The sequence below is a fragment of the Suricata suricatta genome, chromosome 14 (genome assembly GCF_006229205.1).
Source record: "Suricata suricatta isolate VVHF042 chromosome 14, meerkat_22Aug2017_6uvM2_HiC, whole genome shotgun sequence".
NCBI classification, from domain to species: Eukaryota; Metazoa; Chordata; class Mammalia; order Carnivora; family Herpestidae; genus Suricata; species Suricata suricatta.
In genome coordinates, this window is record NC_043713.1 from 66,172,419 (window position 1) to 66,193,303 (window position 20,885).

General features: G+C 57.5%; 1 protein-coding gene across 1 annotated transcript in view; it reads right to left on the reverse strand.

The window, feature by feature from the left end:
- Positions 1 to 20,885, reverse strand: part of TTC28 (tetratricopeptide repeat domain 28) — a 622,170-nt gene that overhangs the window by 27,458 nt on the left and 573,827 nt on the right. Inside the window, exons 16-17 of the mRNA XM_029921603.1 lie at positions 14,583 to 14,723; positions 2,815 to 2,959 (exon numbers count right to left, since the gene is read on the reverse strand). Coding sequence (XP_029777463.1) covers positions 2,815 to 2,959; positions 14,583 to 14,723 — 286 coding nt within the window. The remainder of the gene's footprint in view (positions 1 to 2,814; positions 2,960 to 14,582; positions 14,724 to 20,885) is intronic.

Here is a 20,885-nt window from a genome sequence, read left to right on the forward strand (position 1 = left end):
TCTGGTTCAGGTGTAGAGCCCCTTCTCTGTCAGCACCTTCCCCTGGTGCGGTGGGGCAGGTGTGGGTCCCCTGCAGGCATGTTGGGGGATGAATGATCCTACTGGGAAATAAGCCAGGATCTGGGCACCTTGCTGGCTGGCGGGGTCGGGGGCTCACTGGATTCCAAGCTCCATCAGAGCAGGCCCAGCCCCTTCCTTCTGCTTCCCGGCCTCTGGGAAAGCTCCCAAGCGCCGTGAAGTGGCCACAGAAAATCCAAGGGCTGATATGTGCCTTGGGCCCACTGCTTTGTATGCCGGACTAGACCCACCCCGCAAATGCAGCATTCCACAAACCTCACCGAGTGTCTACATGTCCCAGGCCCTGTGCCGGCTGCTCAGGACACAGAGATGAGGGATTGTCGTTGCCTTCAGGGAAGGTCGGGTGGGCAGCAAGGGAGGGAAGGCGAGGCTCGCCAAGAGCTAAGTTCTGAGTCTGGTAAGTTATTGGGTGCCATGAAAGACGGGGTCTATGTGGAACCCAGTGGCGGAGGGGGGAGGGGGATGAGCCTGCAGGGCAGTGGGAGAAGAGGGCCAGGAAGGCTTCAAGGAGGAGGGTACACTTGAGCTGGCCCAGAGACGGCTGAGAGGCTTGCCAACTCCAGATGACCGGAGACTCCAAGTACACGCTTGGTCGCAGCCAGTCTCCATCTTTGCCCTCCGCCCCCTGCCCCTCCTCACCGTCCTCACCAGCCCCTTCCACGTTCAGGGAGTAAGTCATCTGGGAGCTAAATGCAAAAGGGAAAGGCACTTGCTCAGAGGGCCCGAGTGAGTGGAAGAATGGAGGATCCGAATAGCCTTTAGAGGGTCCAGGAGATCAGTGCAAAATCCAGAGCTCAGGGCGAGCAGGGAGTGGTAGTAAGTCACCACAATGGTCTGCCTGACGGCTGAGGCCCGGACAACCTGAAGAATCAGCCTAAGGGCACAGGTGTAAATTGCTTCCCTGAGAGGCGGCATATGAATCACTCTGTTGGGACTGCATCAGGGGTGCTCTGAGATGCGGCACTCTCTGCAGTCCTGGCCCTTCATTAAAAAGAGAACGCCAAGGGGACAGTGGTCCTGAGAAGGACAGGACAGCCCAGCTCACTGCAGGGAAGGAGAAGACAGGCCTGGGTCTCTGCTGATGGGCCCAGAGGCCTGAGGTGCCGGGAGGGGCAGTGACCGGATCACAGCAGCTGCCTCTCACCAGGGACTCTGGCTGCTTCTGCTGCCCTGCGTGCCCCTCACATCCTGCTGAGCCCAGCCCTGCTCTGACCCGACACGCTCTGTGGAGTCGTCCTCATTTTCTAATGAGGACACAGGTACTCGAGGAGGAGAAATAGCTTGGCCAAGGTCGCCCGGCCAGGGGAGGGCAGTGTCAGACAGGAGTCCAGACGGCCAGCCGCCCCCGGCTCCCTGAGCAAGGGGGAGTCTGAAGGCCCGGGCGGGGAGCACAGCCTCCTGAAAAATACTGGACAAGGTGACACGCGTCCTTGGCTGGCCAGGCAGGGAAACGCAGAAGCATTTCCTAGGAATGAAGGAATCACGGTCAATGCAAGGTTCCTGGGGATGCACTTCACGTGAACTCTGCTAGCTGGCTGAGGTGGACGAGGGCGTGGGGCACCCAACGTCTGCAAGACAAACCTCCCACCTGGCTGCACACAGCCACTGGGACGAGCAAGCTGGGAAGGCCTGCGGCCTGCTCTCCACGGGCCGTCAATCCTGACCTCCCGCCTGAGGGCCGGGCCCATGAGTGCAGGCGCTCTGGGCTCTCCCACAGCCCTAACCTCCTGTGAGCTGGTATTTGGAGGGATAATTCGGTTTAGATGAGGTCATGTGGACAGAACCCCCCTGGGGGGCCTGGAGCCCATACAAGCAGGGGGAGGGACCAGAGCCTCCAGTCAGGACAGCGAGAAGAGGTCTGTCTGCAGCCAGGAAGCGGGGCGTCCCCAAGAACCTGAACATGCCGACGCCCTCACCTGGGACGTGAAGCCTCCAGAACTATAAGTGAATGTCTGCCATCTGGACCACCTGGTCCATGCCATTTCGTTAGAGCAGCCAGAGCAGACTAACACCCGGTCACGTACAAAGGTATCTGATAGGCTCACCATTCAAGTTCAAAAGATCCCTGAGCCCTTTGGTCTCCCCCACCCAGGCAGAGAGCCGTGTCCACAAGGAAGAATGATGTATGAAGACCAGACCACAAAATCCACTGGGGGCCATTCTCAACCTTCCCAAGAATCCAAAGCGCAAGGTGTCCTTGACGCCTCACCCTGGGGTGGTGTTAGTGGCTCCTGATGGTGGCAGGGGCTGAGGGGTCTGTTCTCGGCAGATAGCACGGTCCTGGCACACTTGAGGCTCAGGCCAGACCCCCAAGGGACAGGTGGGAGGTGGGGAAGCTGCCCAGCAGGGGGAGGCAGGGCCACAGGCACGTGAATGGCAGGCTCACTGCTGAACACTGTGAACCCGTGCCGCATACCTCCCTGGGTCTCCGGGAGTTTGGTCTGATGGGGGGGCAGCACTTCCTGTGTCCCTAATGAAGCTGGGAGGGAGCAGGGCTCCGCCTTTATCCGGCAGCTGGACCCTGGGCCATCATCCGCTAACCAGCAGCCAGCCTGGAATGTGCTTCCAGACACCCGCTGAGAAGCTGAACGGAGAAGGTGTGTGTTCTGGAAGCCCACTCCCCCACCCCCGGTGGTCGCAGGAGCCCATGTTGTGTCTAAGGGGCACATGTGGGCGCTGAGTGGTGAACGATGCGTCCTGACACCACAAATCCCCTTGGCCCCGGGGGGCACTTACCCCTTCCATGGGCGCTATGAGCAGGTCATACAGGGCGCGGAGGGGGGGCCTGGCGAACGAGCTCTGCCTCCTGGGGAGAGAGGAGGCCCCGTCCTTGACCGGTGACATGGCGCTGCTGGCCAAGCTTGTCATGCTCTGGCAGCTCCTGGGGAGAGAAGGGCAGGGGGTTAGGCAGGGCGCGCGCAGGGCGGCGGGCAGAGCTCCGTCCCGGAGCAGGTAGGTTGCAGGCTGCACAACAGGGCCTGGCCTGGCCTCCCTCCCTGCTGGGCCTCGCCCCCCTTCCTCTCAGGTGACTTGAGAACAGTGACTGACAGAAACCGCAGGGCAAACGGGCTGCACACAACAGCTGACAGTTCCCTGCACAAGCAAGCGACCCGACATGCTGTTCCAAGGATCTCCTTATATCCAGTGTGCAGCGCCTGTGACAACCGCCGGAACCTGCACCAGGCCCCCCACCCTACTGGGGAGGAAGTGCCCCACGGCCGGTTAGTCTCTGCCTGGAGCTGCAAATGAGACAAGGGGTGCGCTGGCCCCAGCTCGGGGCCCAGGTCAGTCACTAGGCACCCACTGGGCCCTGGGCACAAGGCCCGCAGGCCCCTGGCCGGGCAGTCCCCACACAGCGGGTCCCCTCAAGTGGGTCTGTGGGGCAGCTGCAGGCTTCTGTTTGCTTTTAAGCCTGTGCCTTGGGGTTGCCAGGCAGTTTTACTAGCACGGGTGGCATTCTTGAAACAAGGCCCCCGAGTGCCACCCTCCCAACATAGGCCAAGAACATTCATTTCCTGGGGAAATTAGGCTCCCCTCTGAGCCTGCCCCACCACTGGGCCGGAGTGGCCACAGCACAGCCCCTGGGGACATTCTCTGCATGATGGCTAAACATCCGGCGGTCCCACCCTTGGCCCAGACACTGTACACATTTCTGGAGGTTGTGCTACACACTCAAGCGGGGAAGGACCATTAGGGGGAGAGACCAGATCTGACACGAGGTATGCCTAGGAGCTGCGGTATATCCTCTGGGTTGCTGGCGGCGGCAGCTCTGCTGCTTCCCCGAGAGAAGACAAGGCGGCAGCGTTCCCTGCCAGCCTGGCCGGACCCGGGCTCTCTAAGGGAATGATGGGAAGGGTCCATGGGTGTGTTCCAGGCAGAGCTCTGCCCCCTGGCTTCCCCCCAACTCAGTGTTCTTGGCAATGTCCCGTCCGACCTGGATTCTAGGGCTGTGCCACGCGGAGCTGTGAGCATCCCCTGCACCCCCTGCCCCCTGCAAGCGAGGATCAGGAAGCGTGTCATTACAGGCGGCTGAAGCCGTGGTGAATCTTCACCATCAGAACTAGTGAAGCAGAGACAACCCCAGAATGACACTCACAGGTTCCCTTAATTCCACAGAAAACACCGCGAGGAGCAGTGCTCCCCCAAGAAGAGGGACAAATTGCTCTCCAGAGTAGATGTTCTGGCTGAACGCAGTGTCTGTCACCGGCCTGTGTGCTTGTATTCTCGGCAGACGGAGATCAAAGCCCTGGGAGCCTGTGCCGCTAGCGGGCCAGCGGGCCAGGGCGGCGACACACCGCTGGGTGCTCTCTCCCTGCACCCCTCCTCTTCACTCCATAGACAGGCGTCTGCCTGGATGGTGGGCCTGTCACCCCACAGGTCACCCTGGAGTCCGGCTGGTCCAGCTGCTAGGTCCCCAGCCGATGCTGTGGGCACAAGTCTCCACAGTGACTGCTGGGGCACCCCACAAGTCCCAAGGCCCTGAACTAACAAGCTTCTGGAGGAAGAGCCCCCATGAGCTGTCCTCGGGGTAATACGAGACCAGCGTAGTCCAAGTGCACGGGGAGCCCCAAGCATACCACTCCAAAAGTGCAGAACCACACGCTGATGCCCCCTGTGGGCAGTGTGAGGTGCTGACATGTGGGTTCTGGAAGCGGCCAAGGAAGCGCCTGGGGAGGAGGGGTCTGGAGGGAATTCGGGAGGGAGGTGGGGAGGTACCTGGGGATGCACATCCCAGCCTGGAGCGCTAGCCCTGGCTTTCTGCACCTGCGCAACCGCAACCCGGAGGTGCTGCCCACAGGCCCCAAGGCTAATTCCTTCCCTGGGACCTGGGACCACCAGAGGGGGCCATCTGCAATCTGCATCCTTCCCTCAGAACTTCTCCCGAGTTTCCAGGGCTGGGCCTGGTGGAGCCTCCACCATCAGGCCATGTGACAGCCCCTCCACCCCCCCACCCCCCCACCCCCACTCCAGGGGAGAACCAGTCAGAGGTCCTTGGCCGGGACTGGGAGACACACAGGCGATCAAGGTACCTGGTTACTCTGAGGAGGTTTCCAGGAACCTCCTCTCAGGGCATCTGTTTCCAGGTGGTACAGATTCCTCAAGAACCAGGACCGGGCCCCCCAGGTCACACAATCCGTCAGTGGAGACCCCATGTTGGAGCCGCAGCTGAGCCACCCTGCCTGTCCTCTCTCAGGCTGTCGAGCTCACCCACACGTCCTCTGTCCTTCCTGATCTCTGCCCACAGATGCCATGGGAGTGCCATCTAACACCTCTGGCCCCGGTCCTTCGTGACGCCTGGCAGGTCACAGATGAACCATTTCTGGAGCAGAGCTCCTGGACACTGACCCCGGCCGGGAGGCCTGGGCGGGCACGCCTGGACCGGACACGCGGCAACGCCCCAGAGGTGGAGCCTCTCACCTGTGCTTCTGCTCAGTGGAAGGCACCTATCCCTAGAGATACCATTTTCAAAGTAAAAACAAAAGCCAAGAAAATAGTTTGTGTTTAAAAAAAAATCAACCAACCAGAAACCACAATCTGAGGTCAAAGTAAAACTTCTTTCCCTGAACAAGAGGCACCTGTGGCTGGTACCCAAGCCAGCGGCCGCGGGAGCTCCTGCGTCTCCTGCAGGCGTGGGACAGCACTGGTGGCCCCCCACCAGGCTGCGCCCGGGCAGCAGCAGTGTGTGCTGGCCCCCGCCAAACAGCTGGCCCAGGGGAGAGAACCGGGACCCAGCTCACCAAGGTCAAGAGCAACTGAGCATCCGTGGAGTCCAGGGCCAGGACCCGTGTAGACAGCAGTCCACAAGCCCCGCCCCCCACGTGCTACTTCTGTTTTCACAACACTTAATGGTGACCCCCCACAGCTATTTACTGGGGTACGTTTGCTCAGACATCTGCACAAAGGCCTACTCGATAATTCAAAACAGCCAAATGGGCGGCTCTGTAGCCCCGAGCCTGGGAACACTTACCCGCAGCAGCAGACCTCCTGGCGGCCTCTGTCCCCTACTGGCCATGGGACTCTGGCAAGCGCATCACCCTCCTACCTCCCTCTTGCCCTTACTTGTAAAACGAAGGGGTTGGACTAATGTCCTTGTGGGTCTCTTCTAGTCTTAATTAAAAATCTACGCAGCCTAGGAAACTGCTGAGACTGTGGGGGCTTTTCTGACACCTGTGCTGACCGACAGGACACTGCCCCAGCCCCCAGAGCTTGGAAGCCCTCTCTGTGCTCACCCGCTGTGATGCCCGTCCCGGGAAGAAGCTCAGAGTCAAGGTCAAATGGCAGTGTGTCCCCAAGCTCTGAGCCTTGCTGGCAGTGGGTGGTGGGTGTGAAGGGCATGATGTGGCCCCTGCTGTCCTTCTTGTGGGCTGGTGCGGCCACCACACGGTAGAGGAGAGGCCATGGGGTGAGCTAGGGTCCTCTGTGGTGGGACCACGGTTACTGCACTGCTTTGCCTTTTGTGGAGCCTCTCAGCCTGGCTGACTTCTCTGTGCCTCAGAAATCTAACCCCAAGACAGAGAAAAGTGCTTTCCACTTATCAGAACGGGAGCACTGGCCAAGATGCAGACGATTCCTGTGTGGCAGGGGTGTGAGGGGTGCATCTAGGCACCTGCCACACTAGCAGTGTCCATATTCCCCTCTCAGGATCCTAGGGGGCATGGTTGGTCCTCCTTTACAGACAAGGAACCAAGGCTCCCAGAAGGTCAGAGACCTATCCAAGGACACAGAGCAGGTGGGGGTCCAGGCGGGCCTCCCTCCTGGCGGGGGCCTGCACCTGCCTCTGGCCCCCACCTTCCTGGCTGCTGGGTTTGAGCTGGGGAGCTGACAGCCGGGAACCTCCGCTGGGAGCTGCTCTGCTTCTCTGAGCTTTGCAGGATCCACAAGAAGGGGCCTGGCTGCCAGGATCCATGGCTGCAGCACCGCGCAGCTCCAGCAGGTGGCACTGGCCCCCTTTCCTCAAGGCCTGTCCGTTTATTGCCAGGGACCCGGGGGGGCTAATCGACAGCCTAACTCTCAGCAGAGAGATTTTCTCACACCACACCGTCTTTATTAGCTCATTCCTCAGATGATTTTTATTAATTCACTTCTGGAGAAATATTCGTTTTCTCCACCGCTTGGCTGTCTGCGTGGCAGTGGGAAAAGGAGAGGGCACGAGCTTAGATCCAGGGAGAAGGGAAGCCGGCAGGCAGGGCGGAAGCTGCCGGGTCTCTGCACACACAGGATGTAGAGCTGAGGATGATGTGTGAGGCGCTGCGATGAAAGCAGAGGCATCGGGGTGTAGTTTATGTCTCTGCAATGATGACAAACACCAGGCGGCCTGAGCGGCACTCGCAGCTCATGAATCTCCCTTCAGGATGAAGAGATCTATTCCCCATGCGGCATGATTTGTAACGGGGATGGGCCCGCGGAAGAGCCCGTGAACTGGGACGCACTCGGGCTCACTCATGCCGACGCACCTCTGCTCTGGCCAAGGGCTGGACGCGTGAGCGAGCCCGGCATGAGGGGAGCCGGTGGTGGTGGGAAGTCCCCCTCCAAACCGCAGCGCATGTGGACACTGACCCAGGCGCCCTCCCGTCAGGGCTCCGCTGGAGGAGGGGCCTAGGTCCCTGTACACAGGGCTGGGCTTGCCAGGCACCCCCACTGCACCACACACACATCAGTTCTTACACTTTCATATCCAGACATGGAAAGCAGACTGAGCAGGTGGAAACAAAGGGCCCGACTCTTGCTGGAGAGAGACTAACAAGGGGTCCCGCTCAAGCTTGACACCTCCAGGAACCGCCAGAGCCACCAGGCCTGGAGATTCCATCCCACTGTCCCTGCAGCATGGAGCCAGGAACCAGCGACCCAGAGCTGAGTGCAATGGCAGGCCTTCGGTGCGAATGAACAGGCTGCCTTCGGCTGTCCCCACACACTGGGACCCGGACCCTGGGAGACTGTGAATAGGACCCCCTCTGGGGAGGAGGCAGGAGGCCTGGGGCCACCGTGGAGCATACCCTCCTTTCCCACCTCCATCCTGAGCCCCACCCTTCTGCTCTCAGTTCCCACCAGGCACTCGGGGGCCCCTCTATCTGTCTGTCTGTCAGTCCAGGTGCAGGGCTGTGGAGTAAGCTGAACCAGGAACACTCACTGCAGGGCACACCCAGCCCTGGCATCCTCAGGACCAACCGGGGAGGGGAGTAGTGGCAGGAAGGGAAGTACCTGATGGGGGGCCTCCTCTGAGGTGGGCACTCCTTCTTGGTATAGTCAGGCAACAGGAAGCCTGCAGCCCGGGGGGCCTCTGTTCTCCAGGGAGCCCAAGGCCTGCAGCTGTTTCTATCTCAGGCCCTGAACTTTCGTCTGGAGTGCCCCCCCCCCCACCATGGCAGACCCTGCACGGAGGGCCACTTTCCAGGGACCCTCTGTGAGTGGACCTGGCCTCCAGGTCAGGGCTGTGCAGGGCCAGGGAGGAGGGGGGAGACTGCTACCTATCGTGGGGAGCCTGCTGTAAGTGTGGCCGCATTTTCTCAGCATTTTTCCTCCCTGGCTCAGGCAAGGGCTCCTCACCCTCCCAGGATGTCTCCATCAGACATTCTCACTTCCTAAAGGCTACTTTGTGCAGCTTACTGTCTGTGCTCCCAGCCTCAGGGGTGAGTCAGGCTGTCTGTCTGGGCCCCGGGGAGTCCCGCCTCTGCTCCTCTAGGCCTCAAGAGCCCCTCCCCCTCCACCAGTGGGGCCTTCCTCACAGTCCATCCTCCCTGCCCTCAGCCCTGTGGGGATGCTTCAGAATCCCCTCGAGGGCTCGGAACTCTGAGGGATCCGAGCTGGCCTGAGATTTGAACAAGTACCTGGGGTTTAAGGTACCAGTGGAAGAATTTAATTGGCAAATCCATTATATTCAAGTAGCCAGAGATGGCTCAATTCAATTTAAAAAGGACTCTGATACCATTCAGTGACTTTCTGCTGAACACCTTCCCATGAAGGGTTGTCTCCTCTGGGAGGTGAAAGCTGTCAAATGCATTTTAAGTACTCATTCAATAAGCTGTCGGCACTTTCTGCCTACCCCCCTCCTTAATTATGGAGTGCCTGGTGCGGCGCCCTCCTCCAGAGAAGAGCCACGAAGCTGGGTGGGCCCAGGCAGGGAGCCCGGCTTCCCAGCAAGGCTGGCCCCTCTTTAGCTCAAGGGCCAGTCTGGGGCTGCACGTGGCTTCCCTCCTTTCACTCTTCGAAGGCTGGATTTGCACACAGGTTCACAGCCTAGGTGAAGGAATGGCCGTGGCACTAAGCTCTACCAAGAGGGCTCGGGCCCACCACCCGCCGCCCCCGAAGCCACAGCCTCTGCCCACTTGGGGTGCTGTGCTGTGGCCATCTGCCCTTGGCTGGGACATGCATGAGGCTCCATGGCCATGCCTGCAGATGGCCACCTCGGGAAGACCTGATGCCCAGGCCAGCCTGACGTGGGCTTTACCTCCTGACTACAGCCAGCAGTGGGGACAGATGGCCCAAGCCAGGTGGTCAGTGGGGGACAGGCTTATCGTGTACCCTGGGACCAAAAGAAAAGACGATGCTGTGTATGGTGGCCTGTCTAGCTGATGCATGTCCAGCAACACAGGCAAACCCTTCTCCACAGGGCCTTGCCCCATACATAGTTTGTGAGCCAACCTGTCTGCCTCTCCTGTACCTAACAAGCCTGAGAAGTCTCACCTACTGGCTCATCAAGAACCCTCAGAGCCTTATTAGTATTGTCCAAAGACAGAAATCAGGTAGTGAGCTCTCTGTTGCTGGAGGAGTTCAAGCAAAGGCAGTGATCATGTGGCAGAGGTGTTGATGGGTGGGGATCTGGGGGCATGAGCACTGTCTTTGGAGAGTGACAGACTGGATCCTAATGCTGCCTCTGTTGCTAATTAGCTGTGTGACCTTGGGCAACTAATTGAGCCTCTGAGCCTTAGTGCCCTCATCTGTAAAAAGGGGTTGCAATTGTACCGCTCATGGCTGTTGTAGGGACTGATTCAGATAATACATGTAAAGCACTAAGCACAGTGCTGGCTTCTTGGTGAGTAATTAATAGTAGTTGGGTAGTTTATTCAGTCTTTCTGGCTGTAAGGGGAGGAAGCATCAAGCTCTCCAGTCAGGTTCTGGGGTGGAGTCCCTTCGCCACCCCCCAGTCTAACCACAACACACACAAAAGGGCCTTCGGTGCCATGGAAACCTCAGACCCAGGTGGGGAGGGAAGAAGACTGCTTACTACACAGCAGATCTGCCACCACACTGATGGCACTGTCCTAACACCTCCCATTGTTATCCCTATTTCCCAGATGGAAGAATAAAAGGCTCAAGGTCACCCATGGATAAACGTCCCCAATCCAGGTGCGCCTGGCCCTAGAGCCCCAGGCCCCCTCCGCCGCTGTGCTGGGCCACAGAAAAGTGCCTAGGTGCACGGAAGGCAGGCATAGCCAGGGCACCGTCTGTACGGGGCCTCCTGGTCGGCGGCGGGCCTCTGTGGCATTGCTGCGGCCTGCTTTGGGCGGCGCCGGGTGCCCGTGTGATATGGATGTTTATAAAGAACCATAGCCACGCGTCCATGCAGACCCACGCAGGACACAAATGCAGAGAAACACGGGTCTGCATGCGTTCCGGTGTACTGACTGGGCTGACCTTGTGGAGTCAGCTTTATTACTCTCCAGTCGCTGCTCTTCCCCAGGCCTCTAGGAATCTGGGGCACTAGTGGTCCCCAGCCTCTTCTCCAGTGCACATCTCATTCCCTCTCACCTCCCCTGCAGACCAGGCTTTTTGCTCATGAAGTTGAAGGGCAGGGCAGTCTCTGGAGCCCTCCTCCCTCCTCACAGCCAAGGCCTGACTCTCTGGGGTTGTGGGTGGGGGTAGAGGAGGAATCAAGTGCTGCTGATGCCCCTCCAGGTGACTGACTCCTTGTCCCCAGCATGGGGCAGCCAGATCTGGGGGGCGGCCCCACAGGGCTGCTCCAGGCTGAATTCCCATGACTCTCATTGCTGAGGTCCTCTGCCCAGCAGGCGGCCCCTCAGTGGCTGAGTCCATGTGACAGACCTATTGGGAAAGGCCCATGCAGAGCCGTGGCTGTGCAGATCACACCGTGGCCCACCCACTCTAGCCCAGGCCTTCCTTTAGGCGCTCCTCTCCCTGCCCCACAGCCACAGGAGGCTGGTTTCCCTGGGGTGGTGACACCTCCCCTCTCTTCTTGCAGGAACCCAGCCCTTGTGAGTATTTTTCTGGGGGGCTCCGGCCAGGCCCAAGACCCTCATTGCCAATTTCCCCACCAGTCTCCTTTTAGAGGTGGCAGGTGTGTGGCTAGAGGTTGCAGAGACCCGAGGGAGGGCCGTGGCCCTTTCTGGTCCCTCTCTCTAGAATGAGGACACTTAACACTTCTTTGTCCACTGTTTAGGCTCTAGCCACTCGTCTCTGGGCAACAGGGAGGCCCCTCAGCACACTGTGTCACACGCACAGCCACACATGTGGAAGCAGAGACGCAGGGCGTGCACTGTGCCGGGGGCGGCAACAGAAATGAGAACCCTCCTCTCTGGGAGACCTGGCCCAACTGACCCCACACGGGCACAGCTTCAATGCCAAGGCACCGCCCTGGGACCTTGAATCCAAAGGAAAGCTGTCCAGTTCTTCCTCTGCTTTCCCGTAGCAATTGTGATCCGACTGCCCGCAGGTTCAGCCCCACATGCATGCATGCGTGCGCACACACACGTGTATCCACACGCATACCCCCCACCACACATACACAGGCACTGGCCTTCCAGCCCTCAGCATAACTTCCAGAACATCTGCAAGATGAGGGGCAGCCTCTCTGAGGCCTGCTGCTCTGTCGTGTGGGCCTGCACCAGGCTCAGGGTGCTAAAGGAGAGAAGAGTCCTATTTTGTTCTCATTAGTGGTCCCTGCCCTGCACTCAAGTGTCTTCTAACGAAGTGCACAGGCAGGAAGAAAACCAGTGCTTGTGGAGACCTCACACTCAAAGAGCAAAGAGCCAGTCCTGGGGAGGCAAGAGAGAAGACTGACGCCAGGCCTCATGTGACTTGCACCAGCTGTGGTGGCCTCACTGTCAGACGGGTCTAGAAAACCATACCCCAGAACAAACAGGCCAAAGAACCCATGGATCACTGAGCCAGAGAGCCCCAAGGAGGGAGCCGGTGCTGGCCCGGCGCACGAGGCCCGGCACACATGGCTGCCTCTTCTTCACCTCTGCAGGCTCGGGGGTGCGGTGGGAGGAGGCACTCTGCAAGCCCTTAGTATCAGGAGTCTGCAAAAGCCAATTCTTAGCTGTTTCTGTTCAGAGACAGAGCAGCTCCCTTCCTGGATTGCAGGGTATGGAAGGGGCAGAGAAAGAGGCCTGGGACCCCAGGGCAGGGCACTTGGCAGCCATTGAGGGGCAGGAGATGTGTGTGGGGGGGTGCGGGCTGGCAGGGCAGCTGGGAGGCATGACCTGAAATCCAGCTTCAGCAGTGCTCCCACTCAGGCCTCCAGCCCCAGGCCCGTGGTGCACGTCAGCTGTGAAGCGCAAGGCTGGAGGATGTTGGCAAGGGCCTGTGCTGCTCGAGCCGACAAGGACACCTCGGTCTCTGTGGTCTCTCCCTTAGCTCTGCCCCCTTGGATGGAAACCAGAACCTCTTTCCTGGGGGTGCCGGGGGGGGGCAGCAGAGGGCACCCAGTGTGGCAAACAGTCCTGGGCCTTATGGGCTGGTTCCATGGAGCCTGAACAAACATGGGCTGTCTCCCTTATGCAGTCTGCCCTCAGAAACCTCTAGAAGGTGAGGATGGGAAGTGTCTGTGGATGCTGCTGAGGGAACTAAGCATGGAGCAGGGGGCAGCAAGGCCCAGCCTCCCCACCGGGCTCCTAGGCTGGCCCAGGCGTCAGCTAAGACTACACTGTTTAAATGAACCAACAAATTAATCCATAGAACTGTGCCCATGGGACCTACATCAGAGTAGGTCTGAAGGACAAAAACCATTTTCCCAAAATGAGCAGCTCACAACCCACAGTTCACACCCTTTGCTACCCATGGATAATGAGCTAGGGTCTCAGCTATGCCTGGTCTGACCCCCTTCTTCACATATGCCCTGGGCGCAGGGCTCCCGACCACTGGCAGGCCTGTGCCAGGCTGGCCCTGGACACCTGCTGGCCTGCCGTTGGCATTCTCTCGTGTCAGAGACCTGAGGTGCGATCAGAAGAGAAGGGCAGGTGGCCACGGGCCTAGGTGGCCGCCACCTGCTTCATGCAGCCTCACCCCTTCCGAAGTCTGACCCCTTATCTTAGGAATCCCAGCTGAGCACTGTCCTTCCCGCTTCACTCAAAACAGCAGAGAGCCGCCGGGTGTGCGGGCCTCCTGCGTGCTCGGAGGTGGTCAGTGTGTTATTTATACCTCAGCTCCTTGAGAACCCATGGTAAGGGACCCCTTTGAGGCAGAAAGCCTGTCCCCATTCCGGTGATGAGGAAAGGGCCTGGCACTGTTCACAGGACCTGAGCCCTTTGCACTGTAGTCCCCGACCACGGAGGTGCTACCTGGCAGTCAAGTCACCTGCTTCCTAGGTGGAGACGCTGGCAGAGGGAGACGTGAGCCCAGGCCCGGCCCCCTGCCTCCTCCCACGTGGCCATGTCCCTACACGAAACGAAAAGGATGGGGAGATGAACCGGCCTGAAGCGGTCGTCCCCTCCAACCAGGCTGCCAAGTCCTACATCCCTGGCCCTTGGCTCCCGCCCCATGCGGCAAGCCCCTGGGAAAGTAAACACGCATTCGTCACTTCGACAGCACAACAGCGGGAGGAACCCAGGGCCTGCAGTCGGAGCAGCAGGGCACCCCATGGCCCACGCAGCAGGGCTGCCAGGCAGGGTCCAGTCACGTCCCTCCTGCGTTCCAGGCTCGACCTGCTGCCCTTTAAATCAAGCCGTGCAGGGACCCGAGAGTCGGGGATGTCTTTCTGGAAAGGTTTATCTAAATGTGACTCCCAGACTGTGGCCAGGTAACCAAATGACCGCAGGACACTTGCCCCTCACCCCCTGACTGCCTGCCCCTGTTTATCTGGATGCAGCTTGGCTATTACCCCTGATGAAAAGATACGAGGGTGTCCTGGCTGGCAAGTCCAAGCCCTTTGGTCAAGTACTAGAGACACTGGGTCTCAGGCTGGATGGGTGGGCTGGGGTCTGGTCAAGTTCTCCCCCCAGGAGGGCTGGCATCCCTGCTGTCGGTGGCTTCCCTCAGTCCCCGGCGCTGGCCCACAGGTCACTGACAGAAGGTGGCCGAGAAGTAGCCAGAACTGCCGGTGCCTGGGCCTCCCATCCCACACAAGCACAGACTGTCACGTACAGCCTGTCACGTGACCCCGAGGTTTCCTCACTCAACCTGGGGCTGCTGCGGTGGCCCCGAGGGCCTGACAAGTATGGGGCTATGGAAACTCATGACACGGGCCAGAAGCCCAACCGACGGGAAGGCGCGGCAGCTGAAGGCGTGTGACCGCACAGCCAGGCCCGCAGGACAGAGGCTGCACACACCTGTTAACGAGGTTGTTGCGGCGGACCATCCGCAGAAAGCCAGTGGGGTCAGTGACCGAGTTGAGCCTGCTGTTCATCTCTTCAAACTGCTGGTCCGTGAGGTCTCCGGCTTCGCTCTCCGTCTCGCTGCTGGCACAGGGCCTGCAAGGGAAACCGCGGGGTGAGCCGATCAGAACAGGTGCTCAGCGGCGGCCCTCCACGCGGGGGTCCCGTGCCACCTCCCTGCCCCGAGGAGGCCCAGGACCAAGGGCCTCCCTGAGGTGGGTAGACTGGCGTCCCTGTGGCCCCTTCCCTCCTCCATGGAGGGCTTCTCAGGACGCACCAGCTGGTGGTGGATGGCTGTCGCCCCACGCAGCCGTGAGCTCCACAGCAGGCGCTGAGCCCGTGCCGCACCCCTGTGTCCACAGACATCCGACAGCCAGAGCTGAGCCCGACGCACGAGGCCCTGCGCAAACTCCCCGACTCACGTGCAGGCCTAGCCTGTTCCAGAAATGGTAACTAAGCGTCTCATGAGTGCCAGGTACCACGATGGGCCCATGGGACATGGGGCTGAGAAGGCAACCGCCCCACGGGGACACGGACACGCGTACAAGTGGCTGCAGTGGCAGGCAGAGCAGCCCTGTCTGAAGTGCAGGCTTGACAAGCGTTGCCGACTGGGGCCCATTTTGCAAGCTCACCATGAGGATATTACAATTTTCAAATTAATAAATTCCTATTCCTCCTATGACAGACTCCAACAGAACATCTACAACGGGGTTTAAACAAACAGAAATACCCAGAGGTGCCTCGATTCATCAGCGCGATTAAAATGACAAAAGGCTTATGAACCATAAAAGCAGAGCACTTGTGGCCCCACGTGACCGGAAGGGGTGGGAAGGAGCATCTGAGGCAGTGCTGCCCGCCTGGGGCCCATCCCCCTCACACCTCACAGATGTCACCACACCTCACAGGGCCCTGAGGCTGACGCAGCTTCCTTCCTTCGGCATGAGGGCCACACTCAGACTTTGTGGAAATGCTGAGTGCGTCCAGGCCACAGGTAGCCCCCAGCCCCCAGACAACGACTTTGCTTGCAGTCTCCTGCTGGGAGATGGAGGACGCCAGGGCCCTGGAGGACAAAGACAGGCACCAGGCACAAGCCTCTCAGTGTTGCAGGAGTGGTGCCTGGAGAAGGATGGACATCCTGTCACTCAGAGGGGTTCTGCGCATCAACATGTGGTTTTAAGGTGACCCTGACCTGCTTCAAACAGGACGGTGAGCCCATGCCATCAGAATGTCACGACAGGAAGGGCGATGAGCCCCCCACTTGGGTCACTGGAGCCACAGTGTGAGAAGCTGCCTGAGGGCTGGACCGCTAGTGTGAAGGTCAAGCCTGCTCTGGTGGGCCAGCTTGACTGAGGCCCCCGGGGACGACTCTGGGTGTGTCTGTGAGGGTGTTTCTGGAGGAGATTAACACCTGAATCTGAAGACCGAGGAAAGCAAACTGCCCTGCCCACTGCGAGCAGGCCGTCCAAGCCAGGGAGGCCTGAACAGAACACAGAGGCTGAGGAAGAGAGAAGCCCACCTCTCCCGACGCCTTCAAGCTGGGACCTCAGTCTTCTTCTGCCTCTGGACTCAGATTGGGACTCCACTGGCTCTCCTGGGTCCTAGCTTGCTAACTGCAGACCTTGGGACTTCTCAGCCTTCATAACCATGTGAGCCAATTTCTCATAATGAATGGGGTTGTGTGTGTGTGTGTGTGCGCGTGTGTGTGTGTGCCCTCGCACGCATGCGTGCACCCTATTGGATCTATTTCTCTGGAGGACCCAGACTAACCCAGCCTGTAGCGAGGCACCAGAGCCCTGACTCAGCCATGCTCCTTACAGAGGCCATGCAAAGGCCTGGTCCCTGGGGAACGTTCCCAGGACCGAAGCCCTAAAGGTGTCGAGAGCAGAGCAGTTTTCTAAGAGGGCACAGAGGCATGCTTGGTGGGCCTGCTGCTCAGCCTCACCCAGAACCACACCAGTGGCTGGTAAAGCCGCGAGCCCGCGTTCCTCTGGGCCCACACGACCTGAACAGCACAGGGCCTGGCGTGTGGTAAGTCTGCAACAGGAAGCTGGTGAACGAACGGCTTAAGCTGGCGAGTGCTTTATAATATGTGAAGTATTTTCCATTTCATTGTCTGTGACGTGGCCCCTACTGTCTCCATCTTACTTCTCAGGAGACGGAGGTTTAGAGAAGCCAAGGAACTTGGCCAAGGGGCCCCAGGTGGTAGAGCCAGGCGTGAGCCCAGGTCCTTGGGGTCGGCTGGCCCACTCGTCCTCTCCCCTCTAAGGCTGCAGGCCTGTCCCTCCCAGCTGGGGTGTGACTAGGAGGGGAGGGTGCAGGAAGCAGGAGGAAGCAGGAGCCATCTGAGCACCTCCACAAATCACCGTGGCTCCCGTCCTGCTGGAGCAGGGAGCGAGGTTGCATTCCGCTCTCCGCCCCACGGGCAGCAGCTGAGCAGGCGCGCAGCTGAAGGGCTGAAATGCCCCCTTGGGGACTGAGGGCCCTTCACAGAGACCCTGGTAAATATCACTCAACAAGCTCCCCTGTCCAGGGACACATTCATCATCCGAATGTGACTGCCTGCTTGGAGCTGAGAAATCTGCTTGTCATTCAGCGCTCTGCAAAGGGGAGAAGAATCGGCCGGAACCCGTATCAGCCTCCGTTATCTTGCAGTTCCTCTCTCGCTGTCAGCCGCAGACAGAGCCCTCAGAATCTCATGCTTAATGGGGTTGTTTCCTAGTTTCTGACCCTTCAGAGTATTAACACTGAAGGGAAAAACAAACAGGCCAGGTCACAGACAAAGGGATCTTCCATTTACAAAGCAAGCCTCATCTCTACAGCAGAGATTCCAGGAGTGCCTTCGTATCACAGTCACTGCCATCACCCCCTCATTTCTTTGGGAGACTTTCTAGAGATGGCACATCACCTCGTCTGATTGCATTCACTCTGACTCCGCAGTGATTACTGAGCAGGACCTATGTGCAAGGGTGGCCGAAGCTACACAGAGGAGGGTCACACCACACCTGTCTTCAAGGCACTTGCAAGCGCGTATGACTAGTGGCTACTGGCTAAGGTGCATCAAGAAGGAGCACACGGAGGGCACCAGCCTAGGACCAAGACAGGGAGGGCATAGAGGTATCTGCTGCAGCTGAGAGGTCTCTTGAGGAATACAACTTTGGTGGGCAGACACTTTGGGGGAGTACTTCGGGGCAGAGAGAATGGGACAAGCCAAGGCATGGAGATAAGAGACTGTGGGGCTCTTTGGGACCAAGGGGATAGCCCAGTTGAGCTGGAGCAGAGGGTATGAGTGGGGAAGGAGGAGGAATAAATGGTGGAGGGCTCGGAACTTGGAAGGCAGTTGAGAACTGTCAGCCCAGGCCTCTGAACATGGGGTGACAGGCGCAGGGCTGCCTTTTGGGAGACAGTAATCTGGCCCAGAGAGGAGAATGCAGAATAGTTGGGTGGCTATGATCAGCGCCTGCTCAGAAGCAGCCCTGAAGGCCCGGGATCAAGCTCTCAGAAGCCTCATCAGCCCCGGGACACCCACCAGAAGCCCCATTCTCGGAAGCTACTGCTGTGCTAATACATTAAAGTGCCTGGGCCTCAACAAGCCAGGGGAGGCAAGTTTCCCAAAGAGCTCTGGGCTCTGAGATCTTGATAGTAGCTCCTGCCTCTGCTCTAAGCCTCTGTCCCCCATCTCCCCTAGAAGCAGACTATCTGGGCTGGGGTCTCCCCACTTTTGGTTCTCTGTATTGTCACCAGCGTGGGTCTGGCTTCTCCTGTGGTTGGCCAGCCCCATTAGTCCAGACATATGAACTAGGGTGGGAAGGCTGAACTGACAGGAGAAATGTTACCCGAAAGAGAACTTACTTGTCTGGGCAACTCATGGAAGGGACAAGTAGCAGCTAAAGTATGGCGATGGGCAACTGGTGGCAAATGGAGAAACTGAAATTAGAAGTTGGTCTTAGATGGAAGAGGAGTGGGTTCAGTTTGGACATGCTGAACATGCAGACAAGAAGGTTGGTTGGTGACGCCAAGTATACAGAGGAGAGGTCAGGATCAACTCTCTGATGCCTCATTCATTTGTTCACTCAACAAATGTTACTAAGTACTTTTTATAAGTATCCTGCTATCCTGGGTTCTGGCTCCGGGTAAAATGGAGGAAGCACATTCCATCCCATCCTTCCTGCCAGACACAACTCTAAACCTTGGATGGACTGCATGGAACAGCTATCTGAGGAATGTGAGAAGTCAATAATATCAGCAGATTGGGGAAAGAGACCAGAATTTAAAGTGCCACCAAATCAACCATGAGTTTCATGTTTTTTTCTCTCTCTCTCTGGAATTCCTCAGACAGGTGTCCATGCAGCCCCAAAACACAGAAGTGGGCATCAGTGGGAACAGACAAAGCTCCGGAGGAGCCCTATCCTTCTTACTCAGAGAGAATAGAGAAAAGCCCTCCTTTTTCTTATTCGCCCCTCTCTGTTCTCATGTTCTCGGCCACCAACGATCCTGAGTTAGCAGTGGCAGTGGGCACAGCAGCGAGGGCGGGAAGGAGTCCAGACTCTGAGGGAAGGAAACTTTGGGTGTAACCAGAGGAAACGTGGCCCCATGAGCGCAGGGTAACCCCTCTGCTTTTTCTCTTCCTTTCTCCCCCAACCCTGGGTCCATGATGTGAAAGACCTTGTGAGAAAGGTGCTGCGAGGGGGTGGGTGGAGGGTGTAAAAATCTGCGGGTAAAGCCCCAGATTTTTGGTGAGAGGACGAAAAAGAAGAGCCCTAGGGAACTGAAAAACACTGGTGAGACACAGACAGGGAGGAATTCATGAAACGGAGCACATACAAACTCCTGGATTCACCCCCGAGGTGCACATGTGTAGATCTGACCCTAAAGATTATGAGAGACTAAATGCAAGATGGGCAGCTGCCCAGTTCCCGAACAGGCCCCTGAGCAGTGCGCCTGTGGGACAGACTTGAACGTGGCAAAAACCTTGAAAATGGAATTTACACTGAAAGCTGGTCAGAGCTTATGACCTGAATCCCAACCAGGGCAACTGCCTACCTAAACACCAACACCAACACCTTCCACAGGAGTCAGACAAGACCCAGCATTTAACACAATTCAGTAACAGACTTCAAAATGTCCAGGATATAAGCCCAGATCACCCAGCAGCTAGAAAACTAGGACAATCTCAACCTGCAGGGGGAAAGGCAATCACCGGATGCCTTATGGAACTGTGCGAGGATGACACAAATGTTGGAACTGTCTGCCAAAGACCCTACGGCAGCTACTTAAAAATGCTACAGGTCAGGGCAAGACCCTTGCAAATATGGCAAGAAAGAAGATGTCAGCAAAGCACATCGGATACTAAGGAGGAACAAATGAGGGGCGCCTGGCTAGCTCAGTTGGTAGAGCACATGATTCTTGATCTCCGGGTTGTGACTTCGGGTCCCATGTTGGGCATGGAGCCTACTTAAAAATAATGACAGTAATATTTTCTTTTTTTAAAAAAAGGAGCAAATGAAAAATTGGAACTAAAAACAAATAATTGAAATAAAAACTCACAGTATGGGCTCAATAGCAGAATGGAGATAACAGAAGAAAATCAATAGACCTAATGATAGAAAAACAATAGAGATCATTTAATCTGATCAACAGAAAAAAAAGAGAGTTGTGTATGTCTTGTTTTGTTTTCTGTAAAATGGACAAAGCCGAGGGACCTGTGGTTCTATACCAAAAGACCTAATGTTTCCATATTCAGAGCCCATGAACAACAGGAGAGAGAGTGTAGAGAAGGAAAACATGGAGGCAATAATGAAAGAAATACCCCAAGTTTGGTGTTAGATATAAATCTACAGATCAAGAAGCTTAGTGAAACCGATCAGAGTGGCTAAAATTAACAACTCAGGAAACAACAGATGCTGGTAAGGATGTGGAGAAAAGGGAACCCTCTTGCACTGTTGGTGGGAATGCAAACTGGTCAGCTGCTCTGGAAAACAGTGTGGAGGTTTCTCAAATAATTAACAATAGAACTCCCCATTGACCCTGAAATAGCATTGCTAGGGATTTACTCAAGGGATATAGAAGTGTTGATGCATAGGGGTACATGTACCCCAATGTTTATAGTAGTGCTTTCAATAATAGCCAAATCATGGAAAGAGCCTAAATGTCCATCAATTGATGAATAGATCAAGAAGATGTGGTTTATGTATACAATGGAATACTACTAGGCAATGAGAAAGAATCGAATCATGCCATTTGCAGCACTGTAGATGGAAC